Consider the following 25,083-nt stretch of genomic DNA (forward strand, 5'->3'; position numbering starts at 1 on the left):
AGATTCCATAGTTTTCAGAATGTAGCCTATTATATGTATATATATATTAATATGTATATATATATAGGGTATTTTATTTTAAGTGATATGATTGATTATCTAGCGACTCGATGATTTTATTTAAAAAATTTTCGAATAAAAGTTGGCTTGAAGGAGTACACATGATGGAAATATGGACTTGACTTTGAGTAACTTTGTCAAAATCAGGTCAAGATTATTAATATTTTTTTAAATAGAAATCCCTATTTTTTATTACATATTCTTATCGTAGCTACAAACAGAACATCCCAGAAACGTTTCTTGCTAAACATTTCTTTTTTAATATCCAAATTATTGAAATAATAGCGAAGATGTAACATTATTGGAACGCCACGTAAATGTTACAATTGAAATATTATTTTGAAACATTCATGAAACATTTTATGAGCATTTTTATGTAACATTTCAAATTTGATGAAACATCCCTGCATGTTTTATGTTTAGTAAGAAGTATTATAAATTGATACACCATATTCTAAAATATGCACATACGATAAAATTATAAAAAAAAAAACGTTTTCATTTAAATTAGAGAATTAATTTTTATGATGCTCTCAAACCGTCACCTATTTTAAAGCTGTACCGCATATTACATATTTGACCTCTACAATCGTAAGGGAATTTCCTAGCAAATGAGAATGGATTGAAATGGTTTAAAATGGATCCAAATTTTCAGAAATACAGATTCATGAATGTTAAAATGAATTCTTTTCAATCTTGAATGCATTTTTATTCGTTTATAGGAATTGCATAGAGCATATCTCTATGCCTTTCAATCCAAAAATAATATTAGCATTTTCTGTGCATTGTGAATACTATTCAATTCAGAATTGTAAATAGGAAGTATAGTTTTTTTAATTCAGTTAAATGCAAAAATAATGTCAGCAATTTCTGTACAACGTGAATACTGCTCAATTCAATATTCTGAATATGAAATGCAGTTTTTCAATCTAATTAAATAAAAAAAATTTTTATTTAAAAATAGATCATAAATGCTATTTAAATTATTCAAAATTATAAGTAGAAAATTTTTCGTTTTAATCCAACATGTGTGTGAAGTTGACACTTCATCTTTTGGCACCGCAAATTTTGATAAGAGTTCTATTGGCACTCGCAATAATTCTATAGTTTCTGATAAGTTTTATAAATAGTTCTGTTGATTTAGCTAAAAAAATAACACTTGAAAATTTGCGGTGTTAACTTCCTGTAGCACCACAAGATTCGAAAAATCAATTAAAAAACCATGAAATTTTATAGTTCTACAGTTCCTGATAGGTTTTAACAATAGTTCTGGTCTCTAAGTTATTTTAAATAATAATTAAAGCCGCGCGCTGGCATCGCAAGAGTAAAGTATCCATTAACAGCCAGTTCCAGCGGACTTTTTAGCATTTTCCTATAGTTCTACAATAGTTCCGACAATTTCTATAGATTTCACTCAGAATTCTGGTCTCTAAGTACTTTTTAATAATAATTAAATCCGCGCGCTGGCACCGCACCACAAGAGTAAAGTACCTTTTAACAGCCAGTTTCAGCGGACTTTTTAGCCGAAATTCATACACCGAAATAATGAGTATGCAATTTTTATCATATGATTTCACGTATATTTTCTTCAAATTCGTAATAAATTTTTTACAAATTTAAAATGCTAGTGCCATAAAGTTAACGAAAAAATTTAATTTGTAAAATTATTTTTTCAGTTTGATTGTGTTGCAAATACAAAAGTAACGGATGCTCATTAATATATTAAAGAACTTGTAAAAATGGTAAGAGAATTGAATTTTTCAAATTTGACCGCAGTTGTCGCTTTCCTTACGCGCGTACAATCAGTTAATATCTTTATATTACTTACAGAAGCATTTAAATTAATAAAAAACGTTGAAAAATCAGTTGGAACTAGTTGTTAAGGAGGTTGTAAGATAAATGCAATATGTTAAGAATTATTTGAGAAAATTACAAATTATTTTAAATTGCATTTAAAAGTTATACAAAATAATTAGAGACAGTTGATCATCTGAATCAAAAGTTATTTCAATAGACAATATTTTTTAAATTTGTACAAATATATGAAAATATATAAAACAAAGATAAAAATCTCAATTTTTTTATATAATTATTTTATGAATAGAAAAAAATTTATGCAAAGTTACATTGAAATGCAGACATTAATTTGTTCAGTAAATAAACAAAGTATTTATTTGTTATAAACTAATTGATGAATCTTAATAAAACTTTGCATTTTTAATACTTAAAATATTTATATAAAAAAATTTAGATTTTTGTTATTTTTAAAGTTTTTGTTTATAACAATAAAACTAATAATATAAATAATCATAATAATATAACAAATAATATAAATAATCTATAAAAATATGTTGCTCAAAAAAACAATGTTATCAACACAACTCACATATATGTAGTTTGTTTAAAGCGTAAATATGTGTTTTTATGCCCTTACAATCTTCTTAAGAGGTATTTTACTCTTGTGGTGCGGTGCCAGCGCGCCGGTTTAATTATTATTAAAAAGTACTTAGAGACTGGAACTATTGTTAAAACCTATCAGGAACTGTAGAACTCATCGAGAACTATAAAATTTCATGGTTTTCAATTGATTTTTCGAATCTTGTGCCACGGGAAGTTGGCACCGCAAATTTTCAAGTGTTATTTTTTTTAGCTAAATTAACGGAACTATTTATAAAACCTATCAAAAACTAAAGAACTATTGCGGGTGCCAACCCGCATAGAACTCTTATCAAAACTTGCGACAAAAGATGAGATGCCAACTTCACACACGTTAATCCAACTAATTCAAAAAAGTTGTAACGTAAAAATAATTGAGCTATGTTCTTTTGTTTCTCTCTGATTAAAAATAAAATGAATGATCGATGTGAACACTCACAAACCAAGTCGAACACAGCCCGAATATTAGGCTAATCACGGCGCGCAGCATCGGTCAAGCGAGATTAAATTATCCGACACTTATCCAATGTTGTCTTATAGTAATGTAAATTGTTTATACTTTATTATATCTGTTAAATGATGATATTTTTATTATATCTATATAATTTCGTTATTAGTTTAGCTGGTTGTAATTGAAGTAGATAATAAATAACATATATAGGAATTGAAGAAGTGGTGTAGCGAGTAACATAGAAGATTCATAATCCAGAGATCCCAAGTTCGAATCTCACTAAGGTGCGTTTTTAATATCAATTTGAAGTAGTTAATTTCAGGTATAATTATTATAAATGTCTTAGGAATAAAATTTGTAATCCTTAAATATGAATGTTTTTTTTTTCGAATATTAAACTAGTGTCAGCTCAGATCCAATCCATTTCAATCCATTCAATCCATTTTCATGGATTTAATGTACGCATTCAAAAAATTTTAATCCATTTTAATCTATTCTTGTTTGCTGGATATACAATATTACGGATTCACGGCAACAGGATGACTCCTGGATATAATCTGTACCGTCGTAGCCAGAGTTATGTCTACAAATCGTCTTGTCATCGTGAATCCGCAATGTTATACACTCTGTATATCACGCCGGAGTTTTTGTTTGGAAAGTAACGACTATGTATATCATCTCAGTACATGCTTTTCAACGATATTTACTTGCCGAGATCGGATCTGATCAGCAATTGATGTATCTCCTATCCCAGCAAACGAAAATGGATTGAAATGGATTGGAAATTTTCAATTCCGAATTTGTATTTTTAAACCATAAAAATGGATTGGATTCCATATAAAAAATTTTTATACGTGTAAAAGTTTAAATAAATTAAAGTAGTAATTACATGAACTTCTATAGTTATTATTTTAAAACTTTTATACAAAAAATATACATTAGCTATATAATTAAGGAAATGTATCAATATGAAATATAAAAGCAATTAATTTATTAATTAAAAATAAGTAATTTATATGTGTAACATTTATTGTACATATTTACGTAGTTTTTTTCACGTTTCTTTTAACTATTAAATGAAGTAGAATTCATGATATATTTTTATAGTACTTTTTTTTAATTCAATTGAATTAAAATGATAAATTTCTTATTCATAATTCTCAATAAAATAGCATTCGATCATGACACATTTTTAAATGAAACAATGGATTTTCTACTCACAATTTTGAATTGAATAGCATTCATGGCCCATTTTAAAAGAAAAATTTTTTTTAATTTAATTGGATTATAAAACTGCATTTCTTATTCAAAATTTTGAGCAGTATTCATAATGCACAGAAATAGCTGATACATATTATTTTTAGAGAGATTCAACTAGATTAGAAAACTGCATTTCCTATTCGCAATTTTGAATTGAACAGTATTCACGATGTCACACAAAATATTATAATATTATTTGTAGATTGAGAAACATAGAAATATATTTCATGTCATTCCTATAAGTGAAGAAAAATGCATTCAAAATTAAAAAGGAATAGACATTTATGCAGTTCGTATAAATGAATGAAAATGCATCCAGGATTGAAAAGGATTTATCTTAACATTCATAAATTCGTATTTCTGAAAATCTGAATACATTTTAATCCATTCAACCGAATTGATCGTATGTTTCATTTCTATTCACATTGGATGATGTACAGAAAGTAAATAACCAATCCATAATTACTAATTCAAATTCGAATTACGGATTGAAAAGAATTTAAAAAATTTAAAAACTTGATTCGACATTACTTCAATGAATAATTTTTAACATTTTTTAATAATTTCTCGACGTGACAAAAATAGAGCGACATTTGTATTGTCTTGTGTCATCAAATGGAAAGCACTCAAATTGTGTCTAGGACTTCTTTTCATTGGATTCTCTTCCAATTTGGCGCACAAACTAGTCCCACTTTTTCTGCTCGCATGGTATCCAATTAAGTCTCCTCCTCTCTTACTTCGTGGGTAATAAATAGATTTGTACTTACCAGAACGCCGATGTCCTTATTGCTAAATATCTGCGAGTATTCGATCACGGTCGATTGATTAAAATATATGTATTCGGTGGCGAAGCTATCATTGAGCCACACCGCAAAACCATAACCGCTGTTGGACGATATACTGCTGCGGGACACGTTACGATTGCCGCCCGAAACAGTGATGTTAACACCGTCCCCTTGATTGTATGCGATACGACTATCGGTAATGTTAACGTCCATCGCGCCACCTAACACGTGTACGCCTGCCACGTGATTGTTATCTGATACCGAGGTCTCGTGAATGTGCAAGGCGGATCTTAGCTTTTCCACGATGATACCACGACCGTTATTACTCGTTATTGTACTACCGGTCACATTGAGATCATATGTTTTTTCTGTGAAAAAAGAATAATATTAAACATCTTTCATTAAAATAAAAATAAATAAATTAGGCTCACAGATAATAAATTAAATAAAAAATTAAATGCCTAGGGCATTTTATCTCTTATTTTTTTTATCTTTTATAAACTTGATAACTTAAAAGTAAGAGATCAATATAATCCGGAATAATGTGTAAATTCTTGTTAAACTTACTGTAGCCCGATGATACTCGCACAAACACGAGTGCGTTAGTTCGGGGTTCAGCTATGAATTTTATAAAAAGATTATGACCGGTTGAGGTCACGCTCTGCGGTAAAGTTCCGTTTCTGACTTTGACAGTAGCTAAAAGCCTCACCGTTCCATCATACACCTCTATGATGGCGCTATCATTTCTATCGGTTTTCATTTGCAAAAAATGCACTGTCAGGACATAGCCTAGCGTTGTGAAGATTTGCTGAATAATATTATTATCATTTGTTAATATAGTTATACAAAAATAGACCTTTTTTTAAGACTTGAATAAACGACGTATTTTTTGATGTATTTTTCTTCGCCGAAAACGAATTTGGCCGTGGAATTGGCCTAAGGGCTAAACGTTAGGTTTTCGAAAAAATTGTTAAATGTGCCTAAATTGGGGCTTTTTTGGCCATATTACCATTTTTTTGTGGCTAAAATAAATTTTTTTTTCATTTACATTTACGCCACTTTAAAGTGCTATTTCTTACTTATAAAATAAATTTATATTTATTACGGTATGATTTTTTGTCATACAATATATATATAATAATAGGGAGTTTGCATAATTTTTGGAAAATATTACATTTAGTAATTTACATATATCTTTAACTGCAATTTTTTAATAAGTTTTTAACGCAAATTATTTAAGAAAATAAATAATAAAGTATTGCATTATTTGAAATATACTGAAGACGGCCCGGATACGACCGAGCCCTCCCGAACGCGCTGTGACGTCACGATAAAATTATTCAATAAGAAATTAATTTATTTAAAAAATGAGCAAAGGAAACATACAAAACGTGTTTTATACCTTTATATAAAAGCACAACAAGTAAAACATCGAAAAAAATTGTTCTTTTATGTGCCTCAAGCTGAAAATGTGAGAAAAAAATAGTTTAAAATTCACATCGTGTTGATGAACTAGGAAAATGGAATTATTTTTATTGTGAAGATCATTTCGTATTATATAAAATATGTATACATGTACGTATAAAATATGTTTTTTATGATTTTTAATTATACTAATAATTAATATAAAAATATTAATCATGTTCATGTAAAAATATCCAATATAACCTAAAATATAAGCTAAAACATTGAATGTTAAATGTAAAGATATTTTGGGAATTTGTAATTATTCTACATCTAAAAATTATTTTAAAATTAGAATTCATAATTAATAAAAAAAAACATGTTTTTAATGTGTAAATGCCATTTTTTAAATATTTATAATCTTAAATTAATAAAATTTATCAGAATAACTTGCTTTTTTAATTTTCAAACATTTTTTCTTTTGCAAACGTTATGAAATTCAACTGACAATAAATTTTTTTAGTACAAAAGTTAAACATTAACTAATAAATTGATAATGTATAAACTCTTCTTTCCCATTGATAATATATAAATTGTTCTTTCCTCTTTATATCTAATAAAATGTACGAATATGTCTTAACTACTGATTATCAAATTGTTTTGCTTTAGCTTGTTCGATTACTTTATAAAATTAGAGCTGTAACATAAATTTTCAATTGTAGATTCAAAATTCATTGTCATCTCATTAGTTATAATAAATTTTTTTAAAATTGCAACATTATTGTAGACAAGACTGATTTTCTCCAATAATTTGTTATTCAATTTCAGTTGGGAATGCAGACTCGTATGATCTATTAATCGACATTAAGAAAGCTATACCATATGTTTACATTCCCTTATAATAAAATTCAATATATTTATAAAAACTTATATATTTATATTATAACAAATATGTATTACTACGTTCTTCGCTTGGTTTCTGGTGACAGAGCTTCATATCTGGATGACAATGATTCGCTATATGACAGAAGGATGGAAAAGCTATCAGAAATTATACAGTAGTAGCAATGTAGCAGGACATACGAGTCAGGATAGAAAATCGGTGTAGGTAGCATTGTGATTGTACTTTTGATATACTGTCATATATATCAGGTGTCTCAGACCACTTGTACATCCCTTTTACCTCGAAAACAGAGCATTTTTTAGAAAAAAAAAATGTCAAGATCAAACCAATTATATCTTATGTCCTCCTCAAAGTCACAAAACTTTTGTCTAAAACATTTTTTTCTAAAATGCACTATTCAAGAAAAAAGAGGGTACAAATTTTTGAAGGTTTCCCAACCACTCGGGGATCGTTTTATTTGTATGTTTTCTTATATATTTTTCTTCATAGAAACCGAAAATATTCATTATAATAACGTCAGACTTAAGGAAAAATTGGTACATTGAAATATAATAAATAAAATCCTTATTCGCATTGTTATGAAATTATTGTCAGTTATACCTTAATGTTTTAGAAATTAATTCCAAATTGGATCAAATGCGAGTAATATTGCACTACAAAACGTTAATAGATTATATTTTTCATTATACCATTTGTCACCTCGATACCGTTTCCCCCACTCCAAGCGTCGCGCGTCTGCCGTAAGCTGTACGTGTTAAAGATCGAATAGATGAGTGATTTTGTGGCGCAAAAAATAAGCAACATATTCATAGACTTCATGCTTGTGTGTGAATAGATTGATGTTCGTTTATTGCGCCACAAGTCGTTCGTCTGTCCCTAATCGTTTGACAGCTTTTGAGTGTCTCGACTATCCGTTAACTGCTTTTCATCTTATTTGACGGTAAGATTATTAATTTTTTTGTAATAAATATCCTAATGAGAAATATAATCTAATTAACGTTTTGTGATGCAATATTACTCGTATTTGATCCAACTTGGAATTAATTTCTAAATCATTGAGGCATAAGTGACAGTGATTTCATAACTACGATACAAATAAGGATTTTATTCATTTTATTTCAATGTACCAATTTTTCTTTAAGTCTGGCGATATAATGATTTTTTTCGATTTCTATGAAAAAATATATATAAGAAAACATACAAATAAAATGATCCCCGAGTGGTCGGAAAACTCTCAAAAATTTGTACCCTCCTTTAAGATCGTCATTTAAAATGGAATATCCTGTATATATAAACTTTTATCTATATATGTAAACGACTGTTTATTAAATTATTTTACTTTTATTAAATAAAGTTTAATTGTTTTTTAAACTACATATACTACATATACTTGCTCTCAAATACTTTAACCTTCTGATACTGCACATTCAAAACATTCTACGCGTTGAACTAACTATTTCATTTTCTTCGTCGGCAATACAGATTATAGTATAATCTTTTTGTCGAACTCGGTGTTCAAGGTAGATTCTCCCTTTTATATCCTTCTTGTTTGATCCTAACATAACCTATAGGTTATATTCCGCTACCTAGCAAATGAGAATAGATTGAAATAGATTCAGATTTTCAGAAATACGGATTCATGAATGTTAAAATAAATTCTTTCAATTCTGAATGCATTTTTATTCATTTATAGAAATTGCATGAAACAAATGTTTACTCCTTTTTAATCTTGAATGCATTTTTATTTATTTATAGGAATGGCATGGAGTATATACTTGTATTTCTATGCTTTTTAATCTAAAAATAATATTATAGTACAATATTTTGTGTGCATCGTGAATACTGCTTAATTTAAAATTCTGAATAGAAAATGCAGTTTTTTAATCCATTTAAATAAAAAAAATTTTTCTTTTAAAATGGGCCATAAATACTATTCAATTCAAAATTGTGAGTAGAAAATTTATTGTGAAAAATGCATCATGAATGCTATTTTATTCAGAATTATAAGAAATTTTTCGTTTTAATTCAATTGAATTAAAAAGAAGTTGTACCATAAAAATATATCATGAATTCCATTTAATAATTAAAAGAAACGTAAAAAGAACTAAATATGTACAATAAATGTTACATACAGGGTGGGGCATTTTAATCGCCCCAGGTGAATATCTCAGAAACTAAGACAGATACAAGAAAAAATTTTATATAAAAGTTATAGGTTTTCTTGGAAGAAAAAAGGTGGAAATAATGGATTTTGGATAAGAGGCACTACCAAGGTCAAGGCCAATATGAATTTTTTAAATAGAATCTGTATTTTGTATTGCATATTCTTGTAGCACATCTTGAGAGCTTTTCAAAATACTATAATATAGTATTTTTTCGTTAAGTATTTTTCGAGTTATAGGACTCGAAAGTTACAGTACTTCCGATATTAGCATTGCCCAAGATGTCCAACCGATGGTCAAAAACCCTTTGAATGTTGTTTAGGATCATGACCTGGATAACATTTGTCAAAATCAAGACTGATTATATCTCTTATTTTTATTTTTACGTAAAAATGCATTTTTAATGCAAAAATGAAAATAAGAAGAACGACCTCAAATGACCTTGTCAAATGACCTGTCGGTCGGATACCTTGGGTAATGATATAATGCCGAAGGTACTGTAACTTTCGAGCCCTATAACTCGAAAAGCACTTAAAAAATATTTTATTATAGTGTTTTAGAAAGCTCTTCAGGTGTGCTACAAGAACATACAATAAAAAATGGGGGACTCCATTTAAAAAATTTATTAAGATTTGGGAAAATTTGGGGGGGATTATCAGAATGATTGTGTGAATCCGATAATTTATCGGCTCTCAATTTATATTTCTGAAATAAATTAATTTAATTTAATTTTAAATGAATGTTAGTACAACATCTTAACACTCGGAACTGTAAAAGCGCTTCGTATTTAACGTTTAAAAAATTTTTGTTGATTTTGATCTGATCTTAGTAGTGCCCCTTATTCGTTATTTTCATCCCTAAAATCCGTTATTTTTACCTTCTTTACTCCAAGAAAACCTATAACTTTCATATAAAACTTTTTCTTGTATCTCTCTTAGATAGTATCTTTCTGAGATATTCGCCTGGGGCGATTAAAATGCCCTACTCTGTATATAAACTCCTTATTTTTAATTAATCGTTTTTATGTATATTTTATATTAATACATTTCCTTTATTATACAGCTAGCGTATATTTTTTGTATAAAAGTTTTAAAATAATAATTATATATAGAATTTTTTTTATTAATAATTATATATAGAGTAATTACTTTAATTTATTTAAACTGTTACTATATAAAAATTTTTTATATGGAATCCAATCCATTTTTATGGATTTAAAATACGGATTCGGATGGATTAAAAATTTCCAATCCATTTCAATCTATTTTCGTTTGCTGGGTATAGCGGAGTCAGTATAATTTTCTCTTGATGAGCTATGATATTGTAGATACATTAATTATAATATTTATTTACGCTTAGAATAAAATTGAAAAAAATACTACTATAGGGATAAAAATGTACTTATAAAGTTGCTTTTATTGCTCGAACTTCTGGAGCATTATATCACTCATCACTAACAATATACTCCCAAACCATAAATACAGTTATTTGTGATAAATTCATTGACTCGAATTAATGAATTCTGGATTCAGTTGATTTAGCATTTTATTTTAATATTCTTAATTTATAAAGAGATTTTTAAAAAGAAAATTTTATGATTTCGCTTTAGCCTTTTAGCTTAAGCAGACGGTTGCAGACGACTTACTGCAGTGTGACGTCACGCACTTGTTAGCCAATCAAAATTGTTTTCTCAAATTTCAAATAACTTTGTTTTAGTTTTTTAGTACCTACTGCTAAAAATTTTATTATACATAATTTATAATAATGCATATATCCATAATAAACAAACAAAAATATATTATTTTTTTCATGTAAACTCCCTAATAAGATCATGGCATTGCCGTCGCGCACGCAAGTTACTTAAACGCCCTCCAATCTGCCACTACTCGTAATATTCATGTATGTCTGAAAACTGCCCAGTATCCAGAAAAAGATTGAAATAAATTCGTTTGGTCATTGCTGAATCCGAATTCTTGATTTTTGAATTCATTTTAATCTAATTCAAATATAAACAATGTTTGAATCCATTTTAATCTATGATATGGGATTAAAACTACGGAATTCCTATTCCTATCAATCAAAAAAGTTTTACGGAAAAAATGTGCCCCGAAATCTATTTTAATTCATGACGTGGGATTGAATTTAAAAGATTCGTATTTTTTCAATTGAAAAAAAATTTTATGGAAAAAATAAACCATGCAATTCATTTTAATCTGTTACAATCCATGACATAGGATTTAAATGACGTAATTCTTATTCTTTCAATCCTATGCAGATTTGAGAGTTTTAAATCCATTTTTTGTCTATAATATACGAAATTGAAAGAAAGTAAGTCTCATTCTTTTCAATCGAACAAAATTTTTTAAATCGTGAATCTATTTTAATTCATGACACAGGATTGAAATAAAGTTTTTCTTGTTTCTACAGAGATAATTTCGTGTTTTTGAATTGAAGATTTCAAACATTTGAACTAAGAACCCTGGTGATGGATTCTCAGCTCAAATATTGATAAAATTATGCTCATTAGACGCGTTTTTGTAGAAAACGAAAGAATCTGGCAGAAAAAAAGCGTCGCTTTATCCCGCGAAAAGAAATATATATTAATCTTGAAGTTGAAGTTCAAGTTAGAAAATCTGTCACATGTAAAAAAAAACGATTTAAGGGGGTATTCTAGTCTTGCTGGTGAAAAATTGATTTTTTTTTACATATTTTGCAAGTATTTGATATAGAAAATATGTAAAAGGAATTAGTTCGATTCGCAAAATTAACAAAGTTATTGCACCTGGTAGGGAGCGATCTTCGACTAGTTTTCGCAAAAAAACTGCGAAGTTTGAAAAATATCAACTTTCCTATTTCAAAAGAATTTGGTGATGAGAAGAAGAAGAATGAAGAAGCTGGAAATGTTGCAATATTTAAGTTTTCGGTGACAGAATATGGAAAAAAGAAGATTCTAGCTGATTGATCTTAAGTAAAATTATCTTTATATAATTACTACAAAAAACTTTAAATACGTTTTTCTCGAACCCATATTTTTCAAATTGGCTTTTATAATATCTCGAAAACTAGTTGACCAATCGAGTCGTGCATGTGCACACATCTTCAGTCATATATAGCTATAGTCCGTACTAGGATCAAGTCAAAATATATATTTTTGTAATTTTTACAACTGCTTTAATGGAAAAAAGCAAAAATCGAAACTTAATTTTCGATATGACGATATTTTTTAAATTCAGTATTTTTTCTTCGTATTAGTGTCTGCTATAGCCAAACTCACTAATTGAGAATTTCTTTGGTTTTTTGTTTCAGATGAGCAAAAGAGCAATCGTGGGAAATATAGACCTAGTTTTATTTTTCATGACGTCACTTAATATTTCATACAGCGCATATTAATAATTATTTTTTAATAAATTCTAAAACGTTCTTTAAATATATGTACAAATATGTAAAAAAAAATTCTATCTCAAAAAACTATCTTATATTTTTTAATTCGCAAAAATAGCATAAAAATTCAGCTTCTAGACTAGAATATTCCCTTAACTGTACGTGGACTTTTTATTATAATAATATCTATTGAGCAGATATCACAATTATATATCCTTTCACATTCAAGATTTATGGATGATCAAAATAGCAGTTCCTGTACGATTGTAGAGGTCAAGACGTGGTACAGTTTCAAGATGATTGTTTAAGAGCGTCATAAAAATTAATTCTCTAATTTACGAGGGAACATTTTTAGCTGTAAATAATCGATCTTGATGAAACTTAGATGTGTAGAGTGGCCCAATTTAAGTTCAACATATACTTTCTTTTGTGCTCAAATTGCCTTTCTTGGCCGTTAGAGGGCGCTGAACTTTTAATAACTATTAATCAATATTGCACAAAATGATTGCTAAAAAAAATTACAAATCTTCTCAAAATTGATTAATCGTTTGATTTTATTGTTTTTCAAGTAGAGATTTTGACATAATTATTCAGCAGTATTAAATCTGAAAATCTTTTCCCGAAATTCTCCCTACATGCAAAACTATATACAAACAGCGGCTGTGTTTGAATGCCTGAGAATAAAAATTGTTCATTTGGTGATTTCACATATGGTGGAATTAGATAAGGTGATCCATTGCGTATAATGGCGGAAATCCAGTCACGTAATCTGAGAGCTCGATCAATCAGAACCTGATCTCAGCATGACCAAAGCATAACCTCTTGCGGACGAATTATGTGAATTTCTGCAAATAAGAAATTGAGTGGTCGTTAGATCTCTCTACTACTTTCAATCTATTGCGCATCTATGGAAATGATTCCATAAAGCTCGATAGACCGAACACAGTTAGACGTACATACGTGGCTTTCGATGTTGGAAGGACTTTGAGAGAAGATTTTTAAATTAGTGCTGCTGAATAATTATTATGTCAATCTCTACTTGAGAAACAATATAATCAAGCTAAAATGACTAGTATATCAATTTTTTTTGCTGAGGCTCTCTAATTTATTAAAATAAGCCTACAAATCCGGATATTTAAAAGATCGACTGTCAGAATTTGAAAATCTGCTAAACTTCACAGTAACCACGAACGAAAGGAACAGTGAATCACAAAGGCTGCACTGCTTCAACCCTATTATCATTAACAACACTCTTCCTATTTCTAGCCATAATAATTTTCTTCAAACGATTGTTAATATTCTCAAATATAAAGTTTAATGGATAATCACACAATCTCTAACAATACTTTAATAACACAAATTATCAAAGTGAAATTTAGGATTTGAAAGCAAAACTACCCTATTAATTAATCCCGCGATTGTACCCATTTTTGGAGAAAACAGGATGCTGTGACCAAAATTCAAATATCTACCCGAAAAAATCGGTTTGTGGAATTGAAGTCTATCAACTCATTATTCCTAATAATTGTAACATTAAAAAAATTCAATCTATCACCCTCATAGTGATCTAAAACTTAGGATGCTAAAAATTAAAAATATCAAGAATGGAACTAATCGAAGACGCAGGTGCCGTCAACAAACCTATAGTAAAAGGGCAACGAAAACCAAATCAAAGACAAAGCTCTAACCTCCAACTTTCGCATAACTAGATCTGCGATGACGGGAGATAACGGAAGGTCCATACGAGTCTCGTAATTCTGCTTATGTATAACACTATCAAAGACAAAGAAATAGAATCTAAAACAAACTGAACCGCTTTGATGAATTTCTCCTCCGGTAAACAACAATCTCTAGAAATAAATCGCCAATGGTCTTTAATACAGGTCTTTAATACTTTTTCGGGTAGATATTTGAATTTTTGGTCACAGCATCCTGTTTCTCAAAAAAATGGGTACGCGAAATTAATTAATAAGATAGTTTTGCTTTCGAATCCTAAATTTTATCCTGATAATTTGTGTTTCATTATTAAAGTATTGTTAGAGAATGATTATCCATTGAACTTTATATTTGAGAATATTAACAATCGTTTGAAGAAAATTATTATGGTTAGAAATAGGTGCTAGGAATAAGAGTATAGGCTAAGAATAAGAGTATTGTTAATGATAATAGGATTGAAGCAGTGCAGCCTTCGTGGTTCCCTGTTTCTTTCGTTCGTGGTTACTGAGAAGTCTAGCAGATTGAATAGCAAACGTATGAGGGTATCGTTCTATAGTACTAATTAATTGCAAGAATTCATTACGGTGCATAAGGACCTTTACCGCGTGACAAGAAGTCAAATGTTGTTTATAAGATCTCGTGTAAGAGTTGCAATGTAAGTTATGTGGGACAGACGTATAGACAGCTGAAGTCAAGAATCACGAAGCACAAGATGCACATCAGAACACCTCTACTCGTAAGGTTATAACAGAGCATTTATTACAAGAAGGTCATGATTTCGATTGGGACAACGTTACAATACTGGACAACGTTACAATACTGGATGAGAAGCCTCACTACAGGAAGAGATTGATTTCGGAGATGATATTCATCAGGAGGCAGACGCACGGACTCAACTTGCAGACGGACATAGAGGGGCTTTCCAAGGCCTACCTCCCGATCATAGACGAACTATAAAGGTTTGGGTTGTTGTCACGTCTAGTCAGTTAGTGTCGTTTGTACGCAGTAATGAGTCTTTCTGAAGTAATTTTTGATTACTTTTCAACTTTCATTTTCGTGGAATTGATTAGCGTTTCAATATACAATTTTTCATTTGTAAGCTTCAATAATATAAGCTAAAACTAAAAGTCACTCACTGTGTCTGATACTGACTGACCAAAATATCGAGAACCGATTTTTGAATAATTCATAGTAATCTTTGCGATATAACTTGTGATTTGTGATCAGAGTGAGCGTCCTTATTTTCGGGATAATTAATTATAATCTTAAGGTTTTTGATAAATTAGTTTTTCATATTCTCTATTTCGATATTTCCATTATTTTCTTATTTTTGTTATATTTTTCTTTTTTCTTTTTCTTTCACTCTTTTTGAGTTTAATTTAAATTCTTGAGGTAGGGGAGCTTATCATGATAGGATAATTTTTTATTCACAGTTTATTTATGTTAGTTTGTGTTGTCTCTGCCTTCTGCACTTGACTCTTACTGCCCGTATCCTTTCCAGTTCTTAAATTAATGAAATAATCAATACGTCATTGAATAAGATATTTTAAACTAGTAATATGAAAAAAAAATTAAATTAAATTAATTATTTTTTTAAATTTAAATTACTATTAAATTTACTTCTAAATAATTATTTCAATAAAAACAATTAATTTTTTGATAATAAACATATAATTTGATTTTACAGAAAAAGGAAATGAGGATGCATTATAGATATTAAATAATGATTTTTTAATTTTTTTATAGAGAATCTGCAGAGACTTGCAGAAGTAAGAATTATTAACTCTTATGTAGATTGCGGTAACAGAGGACGCATCTTCAAATGATTTACCATTTGAACAAGTTTATTAGAACTAAATAATTCTGACAAAATTTTAATTTACATAATTAAAACAATAAAAATAATAATTTAAATAACATTTTCCATTTTTTACAACATAAATTTCTATTGAAACAATTAATTTATTTTTACATTCTAAAAATTCTTTTGTATTTTTTACAATTTTTCAGGCTAAAATTATTAATTTTTATGTGATTATAAATTTGCAGATGTAAGATTTTGGATATTCTTTGATATGATGGATGCGTCGCGACGCGTCGCACAAAAAATTAGCAAAATGAAAATCCTCACAAAAATAACAAAATCCTTTAATACCAGAAAAAGCTTTTTCTTTAAAATTTATCGACAAATACATATTCAACATTATGATGTGTTACTTTTAGCTACATTTATGATATATGTATAGTATGTATAGTATGTACTCGTATATCCATCATTTCAGAGAAGCATCCAAAGTCTTACGTCTGCAAATTTCACATAAAAATCACATAAAAATTAATAGCCTGAAAAATTTTATAAAATATAAAAGAATTTTTAGAATGTAAATATAAATTAATTATCCCAGAATAGAAATTTATGTTGTAAAAAATGGAAAAATGTTATTTAAATTATTTTTTTTTATTGTTTGAATTATGTAAATTAAAATTTCGTCAGAATCATTTAGTTCTAATGAATTCGTCCAAATAGTTAATCATTTGAAGATGCGTATTAATTTTATATAATATTATAAAATAAATGAATTGTTAATCATTTTCAATGTGTTTCTTTTAGGGCTTAGTCAAAGACTGTTTGATGATTTCATTTTTTCATTTAATTAATTTTGAAGATGTTTTTAATTTTTTTAGAAAATTATTTCGTGCAATATTAATTAATATTTATTAAAAGTTCAGCGCCATCGAGCGACAAGAAAGGCGATGGGCTTTTTTTGGGCAAAAAAGAAAATATACGTTGAACTTAATTTTGACCAGGGACTCGGATCAGACCGAAACCGAAACCGATAACCAGACCGTTATTTTTGTCGGACTGAAACCGGTAACCGGACCAAAATGTTTTTTGATTAGGTTTCAGTCCAGTTTTCGATTTAGATTTTTTTAACCTCTTCGGTATGTATGATCGTCGACTGCAGTCTATAGCCATCAAATATATATGGTATATATCCTTATGATGTAGTAATCATACATATCCCTACGGCCGAGCGTCAGCTATGGTGAACAAGAACAGTGCATACTCCTTTTATAGTCGAAAGAAAAAGGAATGCTCGCCTGTGGTTGGCCGGTTCTTGCAACACTTGTAAAAATGGATGAAGACTGTCCTTAACTTCCATGACGGTCAATAAATAATTGCAAAAGGTATGAGAAAACTGAGTTTATCAAAATTTATTCAATGCGCATGCGTAGCCTATTTTTATGTTACGTTTCTTTTGCCACTATTTACTGACTCAGAAGAGGTCAAGGTGGAAGTAAGGATAGTCTTTGCCCATTTTTACAAGTGTTTTAAAGCAATCTCATTATCCAGCAAACAAGAATTAAAATGGATTGAAATTTTTTTCTATCCAAATGCGTATTTTAAATAGCAAATACTTTTTTTGGATTTAATTGAATTCAATTGGATTCAATTAGATTCAATTGGATGCAATTGAATAGAAAAATTGCATTTCCTATTCAAAATTTTGAATTGAACAGTATTCACAATGCACAGAAAAAGCTAATATTATTTTTAGATTGAAAGGTATAGAGATATGTTTCACGCAATTCCTATAAATATTCCTTGAATAAAAATACATTCAAGGTTGAAAAACATTCATTTTAACATTCATGAATCAATATTTCTGAAACTCTGAATCCATTTCAATTCATTTCAATCCATTCTCGTTTGATTTAGTTTTATCTAAATTCTCTTTAATTACAAATGTTATGCAAGAAACTTTAACATCATTTCTCACTTATGACGTTATGATCCAATGTTGCCACTGCCACAGCGATTACAGGAGAGTCTTAAAGAGGAAAAAGATTTTAAGTAGCAATATTATAGAGTATTTACGGAGTGTTACTTTCTTGCTCGATTATGATAATTTACATAAGAATAATGTGTTATTTTATAAAAAATTATTAAAAAGCAATGAACGAGCATTGGCAACGCTACAAATCGCTGACGTAATCGATGTAGATGACATCGCAGAAGATAATAAAAGTGAAACAGCAGCAAAGAAAAGAAAAAAATGATCTGTTTAGTTTAGAGTTAGAGTGCTTATGCCCGATTCTACCAATGCAGTTTAACCAATGCAATGTTTAACTTTAATCTCGGTTCAACTAACTCTTCATCTTTTTCTAGTTTTAAGAATTAGAAAAAGATGAAGAGTAGGGTCTTAGCAGAAAGGCTGACTTAAAATCTTAAGACAGTATTTTATAATTAAGATCCACAATTCATGGTTAACTCTTAACCGTGGTTCGACTTATTCCTCATCTCTTTTCAATTCTAGAATTGGAAAGAAATAAAGAATAATAATTGAACTTAGGCTAAGAGTTAACCGTGAGTAGTGGAACGAGGCCTAAGTCTCATGTCTTTAATAACGCACAAGAACTGTCTTAAGATTATAAGTCAGCCTTCTGTTAAGACTCTAAGTTAAACCGAGATTAAAGTTAAATTGCAAAAGAAAAACAATGGTATATTTCTACTAAGCAATTAGTAGAAATAGGCCTTACACTGCTTAGTGCTTACATATCTCCAATTCAATATTGTCTTAAAATAAACATGAATTTCCTTAAATATGCAATTTATACTTTGTTGCATTACCTTTCTCTATAGTAGATAATCACATATCGTAACCGAAAAAAACTTAAATTCCAATGGTTATGATCACCGTTATCGGCAAAAGAATCGCTTGGATTTCGGACTTTTTCTGAATCAAAAATCTGGATCTGGAACCAAAAAAGACCGAAAAAGTCCGAAACCGTTATGGTAAAAGGAACCGAAAATTGGGTTGGGCAACTCGTGCCAAACCAAAATTTCATTTCGATCCGAGTCCTTGGTTTTGATCCATCTATACATTTGCTCAGTTTTAATAAAATCGATTATTTTATTGTACTTAAGAACGTTCCCTTGTTAGATAAAAACGTATTTTTTATTATAATTTTGTTGTGTATGCATTTTAGAATATGATGTACCAATTTATAATACTTATTTTAGCAATAAAACTGGATTAATTATAATAATATTATAGCTGATTGACAATTTGAATCTATTAGAATCCATCTAAATCTATTATATAATATAAAAAATAAATCTATTTGAATCCAAAAAAATAATTATGTTTTATTCCTGTATATGAATAGAAAATGATTCAATTTTACCACGTTCAATTTTTTTCTATCCATATACGTATATGGATCAAAAATTCAGATTAAAATAAATTAAAATGTATTAAAAATTTTCAATCTATTTTAATATTTTTTTGGATACTGGATGGGACCCTTGTCAGCAGTACTTTTAGGTACAATTATTATTTTTCATTGAGTCATGAAATTTTAATCCTTCAGCAGCGTAGCTAAAATTAATCTTCTGGCCTATTTTTGTGTAAAAATTAGTTTCCTAGATATCAGAATTTTATTATTAAGATAATTGCTGAAATCAAATTATATTAAAATTTTTAAATTAAAAATAGCGGATTATGGCAAAAAATTGGAAAGTAGACAGAATTTTAAGAAAGTGTATATCTTAATGTTTAGGCAATTTGTGTGCGCGACGGTAATGTGACCACGATCTTCATATGCTAATTATGCATATGAAAAAATCGTACCATAATAAATATAAATTTATTTTATAGATAGAAGATAGCATTTTAAAGTGGCATACATGAAATTGAAAAAAAAAATTATTTTAGCCACAAAAAATGGTAAATATGGTCAAAAACGCAAATTTTAACATATTTAATCTCTTTTTTTTTTCAAAAACCTGACATGTTAGATCAATTGTAAGATCAGATTCGTTTTCAGCAAACAAAAATACATCGGACAGCGCTTCGTTTATTCAGGTACAATTTAACTTTTATTTTTTCATGACCGCGGTGTTTGGGGATCATATTTTATTTGGACATTTTCTTATGCTTTTTTGAAATAAAAAATTATCACAGTAATAACGCTACGCTCAGAAAAAATTAGTATAAGATTGATTGAAATAATAAAGAATAAAATCTTTAATTATTCACATCAATTATTATACGAAATCACTGTTAGTTTACTTATTTAAAAATTAATTCAGAGAGTTATTGATCCAACTTTGAACGAGTTTGTAAAGGACTGGTTTGGAAAGCATAACCCAGGCAGTATACACAATATTTGCAAAATATTTATAAATATTTATAAGGCTTATTTTAAATATCTTGTAAATATTTTATTATATCTTTAATATATCTTTTAAATATTTTTGTGGTGTCAGATTGCGTAAATTATAAACATTTATTGTAAATATTATAAAATATTTATTGTAAATCTTGTAATAAATGTTATGGAAATACTTAATAAGACATAATTCAAATAAAAAATATCAAAAATATACTACGCGCGGAAATTAAAGCACTTCTCACTCCTTCAAAAAATGAGTAAACTTTAAATAAGTGTAACTTCTACAAAATTTTATAATAAGATTATAATAAGACGTTTAAAATAGCATTTTGTAGCTTGAAATTTTTATTTTTTAGATCTGTTCTTTAAATAACAATTTGGTTCATTTTTACGGAGCTACATGGTTACAAACAATGATCCATTAAATTTCAAATTTTTTTGTGAACTTTGCAAAATTTCATGCCGTAAATGAGAAGTCGACCACAAATACTGTTTACAACTTTTGAAAGTGTGAACCTATACCTTTAATTGACTTTTTTAATAAACGTTGTATGACTTTTTTTCATCGAGTTATTCAACATTAAAGTAAAAAAATGATTCTTTTGATTTTGACTGTTTATAAAAGACGAACGCGCGCGGAGTATCGTATAGTACTCACTAAAAAAGAAAAAAAAATCGAAGTTTTTATTTTAAAACGGTCTTATCATTTTTTTAGATAAAAATAAGCTATTTATATAAAAACTTAAGGGTATGCTGGAGCCGTCTGTATTATCGATAGAACTATTCCTAATTCGATAGTAGTGACATCTTTCATTCATTTCTCATACTTATTATATATCGTTATGTCTCGCTCAAACGCATTCATCTGTCTTTATCTTAAGCCTCGTTCCGTTGCACGCGTAATGCGCATAAAGTATCATTTTGTTTTTATTGTTTGCAGAATGTTAAACGAAGATAAAATTGTACATCATGCGCATTATGCGTGAAACGAAACGCAATCCTAATATATTGCAACGCCATCTCTTAGAAGATCTAATATTTATTGCTAGTAACAATTATTGCTTTGTTTACCATTTCGAGTTTTCACTCAGCGTTCGTATGCATCATTCGTCATTCGCAGATCGATATAAATATTTCTTTTAAAGCTTTTAAACTTAGTTTCATAAACTTAGTATTGTGCACATTATGCGCTGAGTGGTGCACTATCATGTGGTCCATACGAGCCATAAAACTTTTTATAAGGAAACATCTACGTCAGATGACAGTTCTACAAGTTGAAAAAATGTAATTTTCTAACTTTTTTTCCGATTTTAGTAAAAAATATATTGCATCACACTCAAATTTGACGTCTACTTTAATCCTGTAAAAAGATTTTTTATTTTATTTAGTAAATTCGGATATTTATATCGATCTGCGAAATATTGACAATTTGACCACTTCAGTATCCCCTTAAGAGAAAAGTAAAATTGAAAACTGAGACAATTTTCATTGTAATGAATCTGTCATTCTAATATTACTGATTAGGTGATGTACGTACTGTAGCCTCGCCTTTTGCTTGTACTTATCTTGCTCGGTACTTATCTTGGTTTTTTTTGTATTACCCACTTTATCTAATTTGTAAATGTATGAAATGCAATAAAGCTATTATTATTATTATTTATTATCTGTTTCTATTCATCTCGATCTACTTCGACCAAAAAGAGACAAATCCTATGATGTTAATGTAATTTTAAACTTTAGAGTCTACTGATTTTAATGAGATTAAAAAAAAGCAGTTGCGATATTTAAAGTAATATCTTTCATATACGAAGTTACGATTTAGGCCAAAACGGCATTCGCTGTATTGATTTTAATCGCTAACTTATATCGCAGCAGGCATTAGCATTATCCGAAGCGTATCACGTGGAGGTTGCACAGTCGGATTTATGCCTCTTTTGTGCGTGTGCGTGCGCGCGCGCGCGCGCGCGTGTGTGTGTGTGTGTGTGCGCCTCTATTGTTGCCTCTATTTTAAAACACCTCACATTACAAACATTCTATGTATTTAATGTAAATAGAAACATTTTGAATACTTGTTAGATCTTTGTGCATTTATTATTTTAATCACATTTTTTTCTATAAGGATAATTTTGAAATTTTTATACATATAATGCCGCGACAACATGTTATTAAATATGATACTCGTTGTCACACTGTTACAAGAAAGCCACAGCCAACAATATATCGCGAACTTACAATTAGTAGGAGCTAACAATCTGTTAAAAATTAAATTTTATTATGTGCTCGCACGCACGCACGCACGCACATCCATAAGAAACGTAAATTCGACAGTGCAACCTCCACGTGCTATCCTTCGAGTAACGCTAATGCCTGCTGCGATATAAGATTAAAATCAATACAGCGAATGCCATTTTGTCTAAAATCGTAACTTCGTATATGAATTTAAACAAATGTCCATTTTGATGTCATTTTGACGTTATCATGACTTGTTGTTTTACTGGGAAAGGATATTACTTTAAAATTGTCTCTACTGCTTTGTTTTAGTCTTCTTAGTCAGTAGACTCTAAAGTTTAAAACATTAACATTAACATTATAGGTTTTTCTCCCTTTTTGATCGAAGTAGACCAAGTTGAATATAAACAGGTAATTGTCTCAGTTTTCAACTTTACCTTTTATTGCATTTTTACATAAATAGTTTATTTTTGTCTAAAAAATGATAAAAGAATCTTAAAGTAAAAACTTTGAATTTTTTTCCTTTTTTTAATGAATACTTAACAATAAATAAAGGGCAAAGTAAAAATCAAACACATTTTTTAAATTGTCACACAATTAAAAAGAATAAATTACAAATAAAGAAAAGTAAAATTGAAAAAAACAATAAAAAACTCAGTTTAAATTCAAATATAACAGTCAAATGTGTTTCATATCTCTTGGAAAAAGTTCAAAAATTATATGTAAATTATTCAAACAAGTGTGTCCATAAGTATGAGAACTAATTAAAATCTACAAAGTTTAATGGAACGCAGATGTGTAAGACGGACATTGTATGTCGATTATAATGTACGCTCGCTGATACGGATCAACACGGACCGGAAACACATTTGACTGTTCAATCGTACGTGAATAATGTCGACTTCTACATCAAGACCCATCCGAGCTGTTATTATAAGGAATATGCGGACATTTTCGATAATTAATTTTGTACAGCGATTTTTGTGATAAGTTAATGTCTGAAGAGGGCTTAATTCGATAATCGAAACTTGTAACGTTTTATATTTGAATTTAAACTGAGTTTTTTATTATTTTTTTCAATTTTACTTTTCTTTATTTGTAATTTATTCTTTTTAATTGTGTGACAATTTAAAAAATGTATTTGACTCTTACTTTACCTTTTATTTATGTTCTTTATTTTGTATATGAAGAGTCCTTCTATCTATCTGTTAAATGTTAATGAATACTGTACTCCGTTTATATTTTATGAGCAGTCAAAGTCAAAAGGATCATTTTTACTTCTATGTTGAATAACTCCATGAAAAAAATCATACAACATTCATTAAAAAAGCAAATTATTAATTAAAGGTAAAAGTTCACGCTTTCTGCAGAAAGTTGTAAACAGTGGGCGCGTTCAAGCCGGACAAAATGGCTAGTCTGCTTGCCGAGTAATTAAATGTGATTGGTTGGATCTATAAGTAACAATCAATCATATTTATTTGTTTGGCTAGCCGCTTTATCAACTTGAACGCGCTTAGTATTTGTGCTTGACTTCTCATTTACGGCATAAAACTTCGCAAAGTTTATAAAAAAATTTTGAAATTTAACGGATCATTGTTTGTAATCGTGTAACTGAAAATCAGCTAAATTATTAAAGTACAGATCTGAAAAATAGAGATTTCAAGCTACAAAATACTTTTTTTGAACGTCTCATTATAATCATTTTTGTAAAAGTTAAAGTTATCATATTTATTTAAAGTTTACCCATTTTTCGAAGGCGATGAGAGGTGATGCTTTAATTTCCACACGTAGTGTATTTATTTATATTTATCTTGTTACATTAAATTTTTAGTTTATCTTTTAAAATATTTATATAATATTAAAAAAAATAAATAATAATAAATATTTTTCATAAATATTATGTCTGGGAACTGATAACAATTTCGTAAAGATCTGAATAAGGATTTTATTAACTTTATTTTTGCACACACACACACACACACACACACACACACACACACACACAGCGCGCGCACACGATGTGCTAACTTTTCTCGAGTGTAGCATTATTATTGTATGATAATTCTCAATTTTTATGTAGAAATTAAAATACGTAGTAAAAAAATGTAGAAATAA

At 28.7% G+C, this 25,083-nt stretch overlaps 1 protein-coding gene across 1 annotated transcript in view; it reads right to left on the reverse strand.

Moving 5' to 3' along the window:
* Positions 1–25,083, reverse strand: part of LOC108748197 (protein bark beetle) — a 62,436-nt gene that overhangs the window by 23,434 nt on the left and 13,919 nt on the right. The window contains exons 7-8 of the mRNA XM_018486231.1: positions 5,560–5,800; positions 4,975–5,360 (exon numbers count right to left, since the gene is read on the reverse strand). Coding sequence (XP_018341733.1) covers positions 4,975–5,360; positions 5,560–5,800 — 627 coding nt within the window. The remainder of the gene's footprint in view (positions 1–4,974; positions 5,361–5,559; positions 5,801–25,083) is intronic.

Source organism: Trachymyrmex septentrionalis, unplaced genomic scaffold (assembly GCF_001594115.1).
Source record: "Trachymyrmex septentrionalis isolate Tsep2-gDNA-1 unplaced genomic scaffold, Tsep1.0 scaffold109, whole genome shotgun sequence".
Classification (NCBI taxonomy): Eukaryota; Metazoa; Arthropoda; class Insecta; order Hymenoptera; family Formicidae; genus Trachymyrmex; species Trachymyrmex septentrionalis.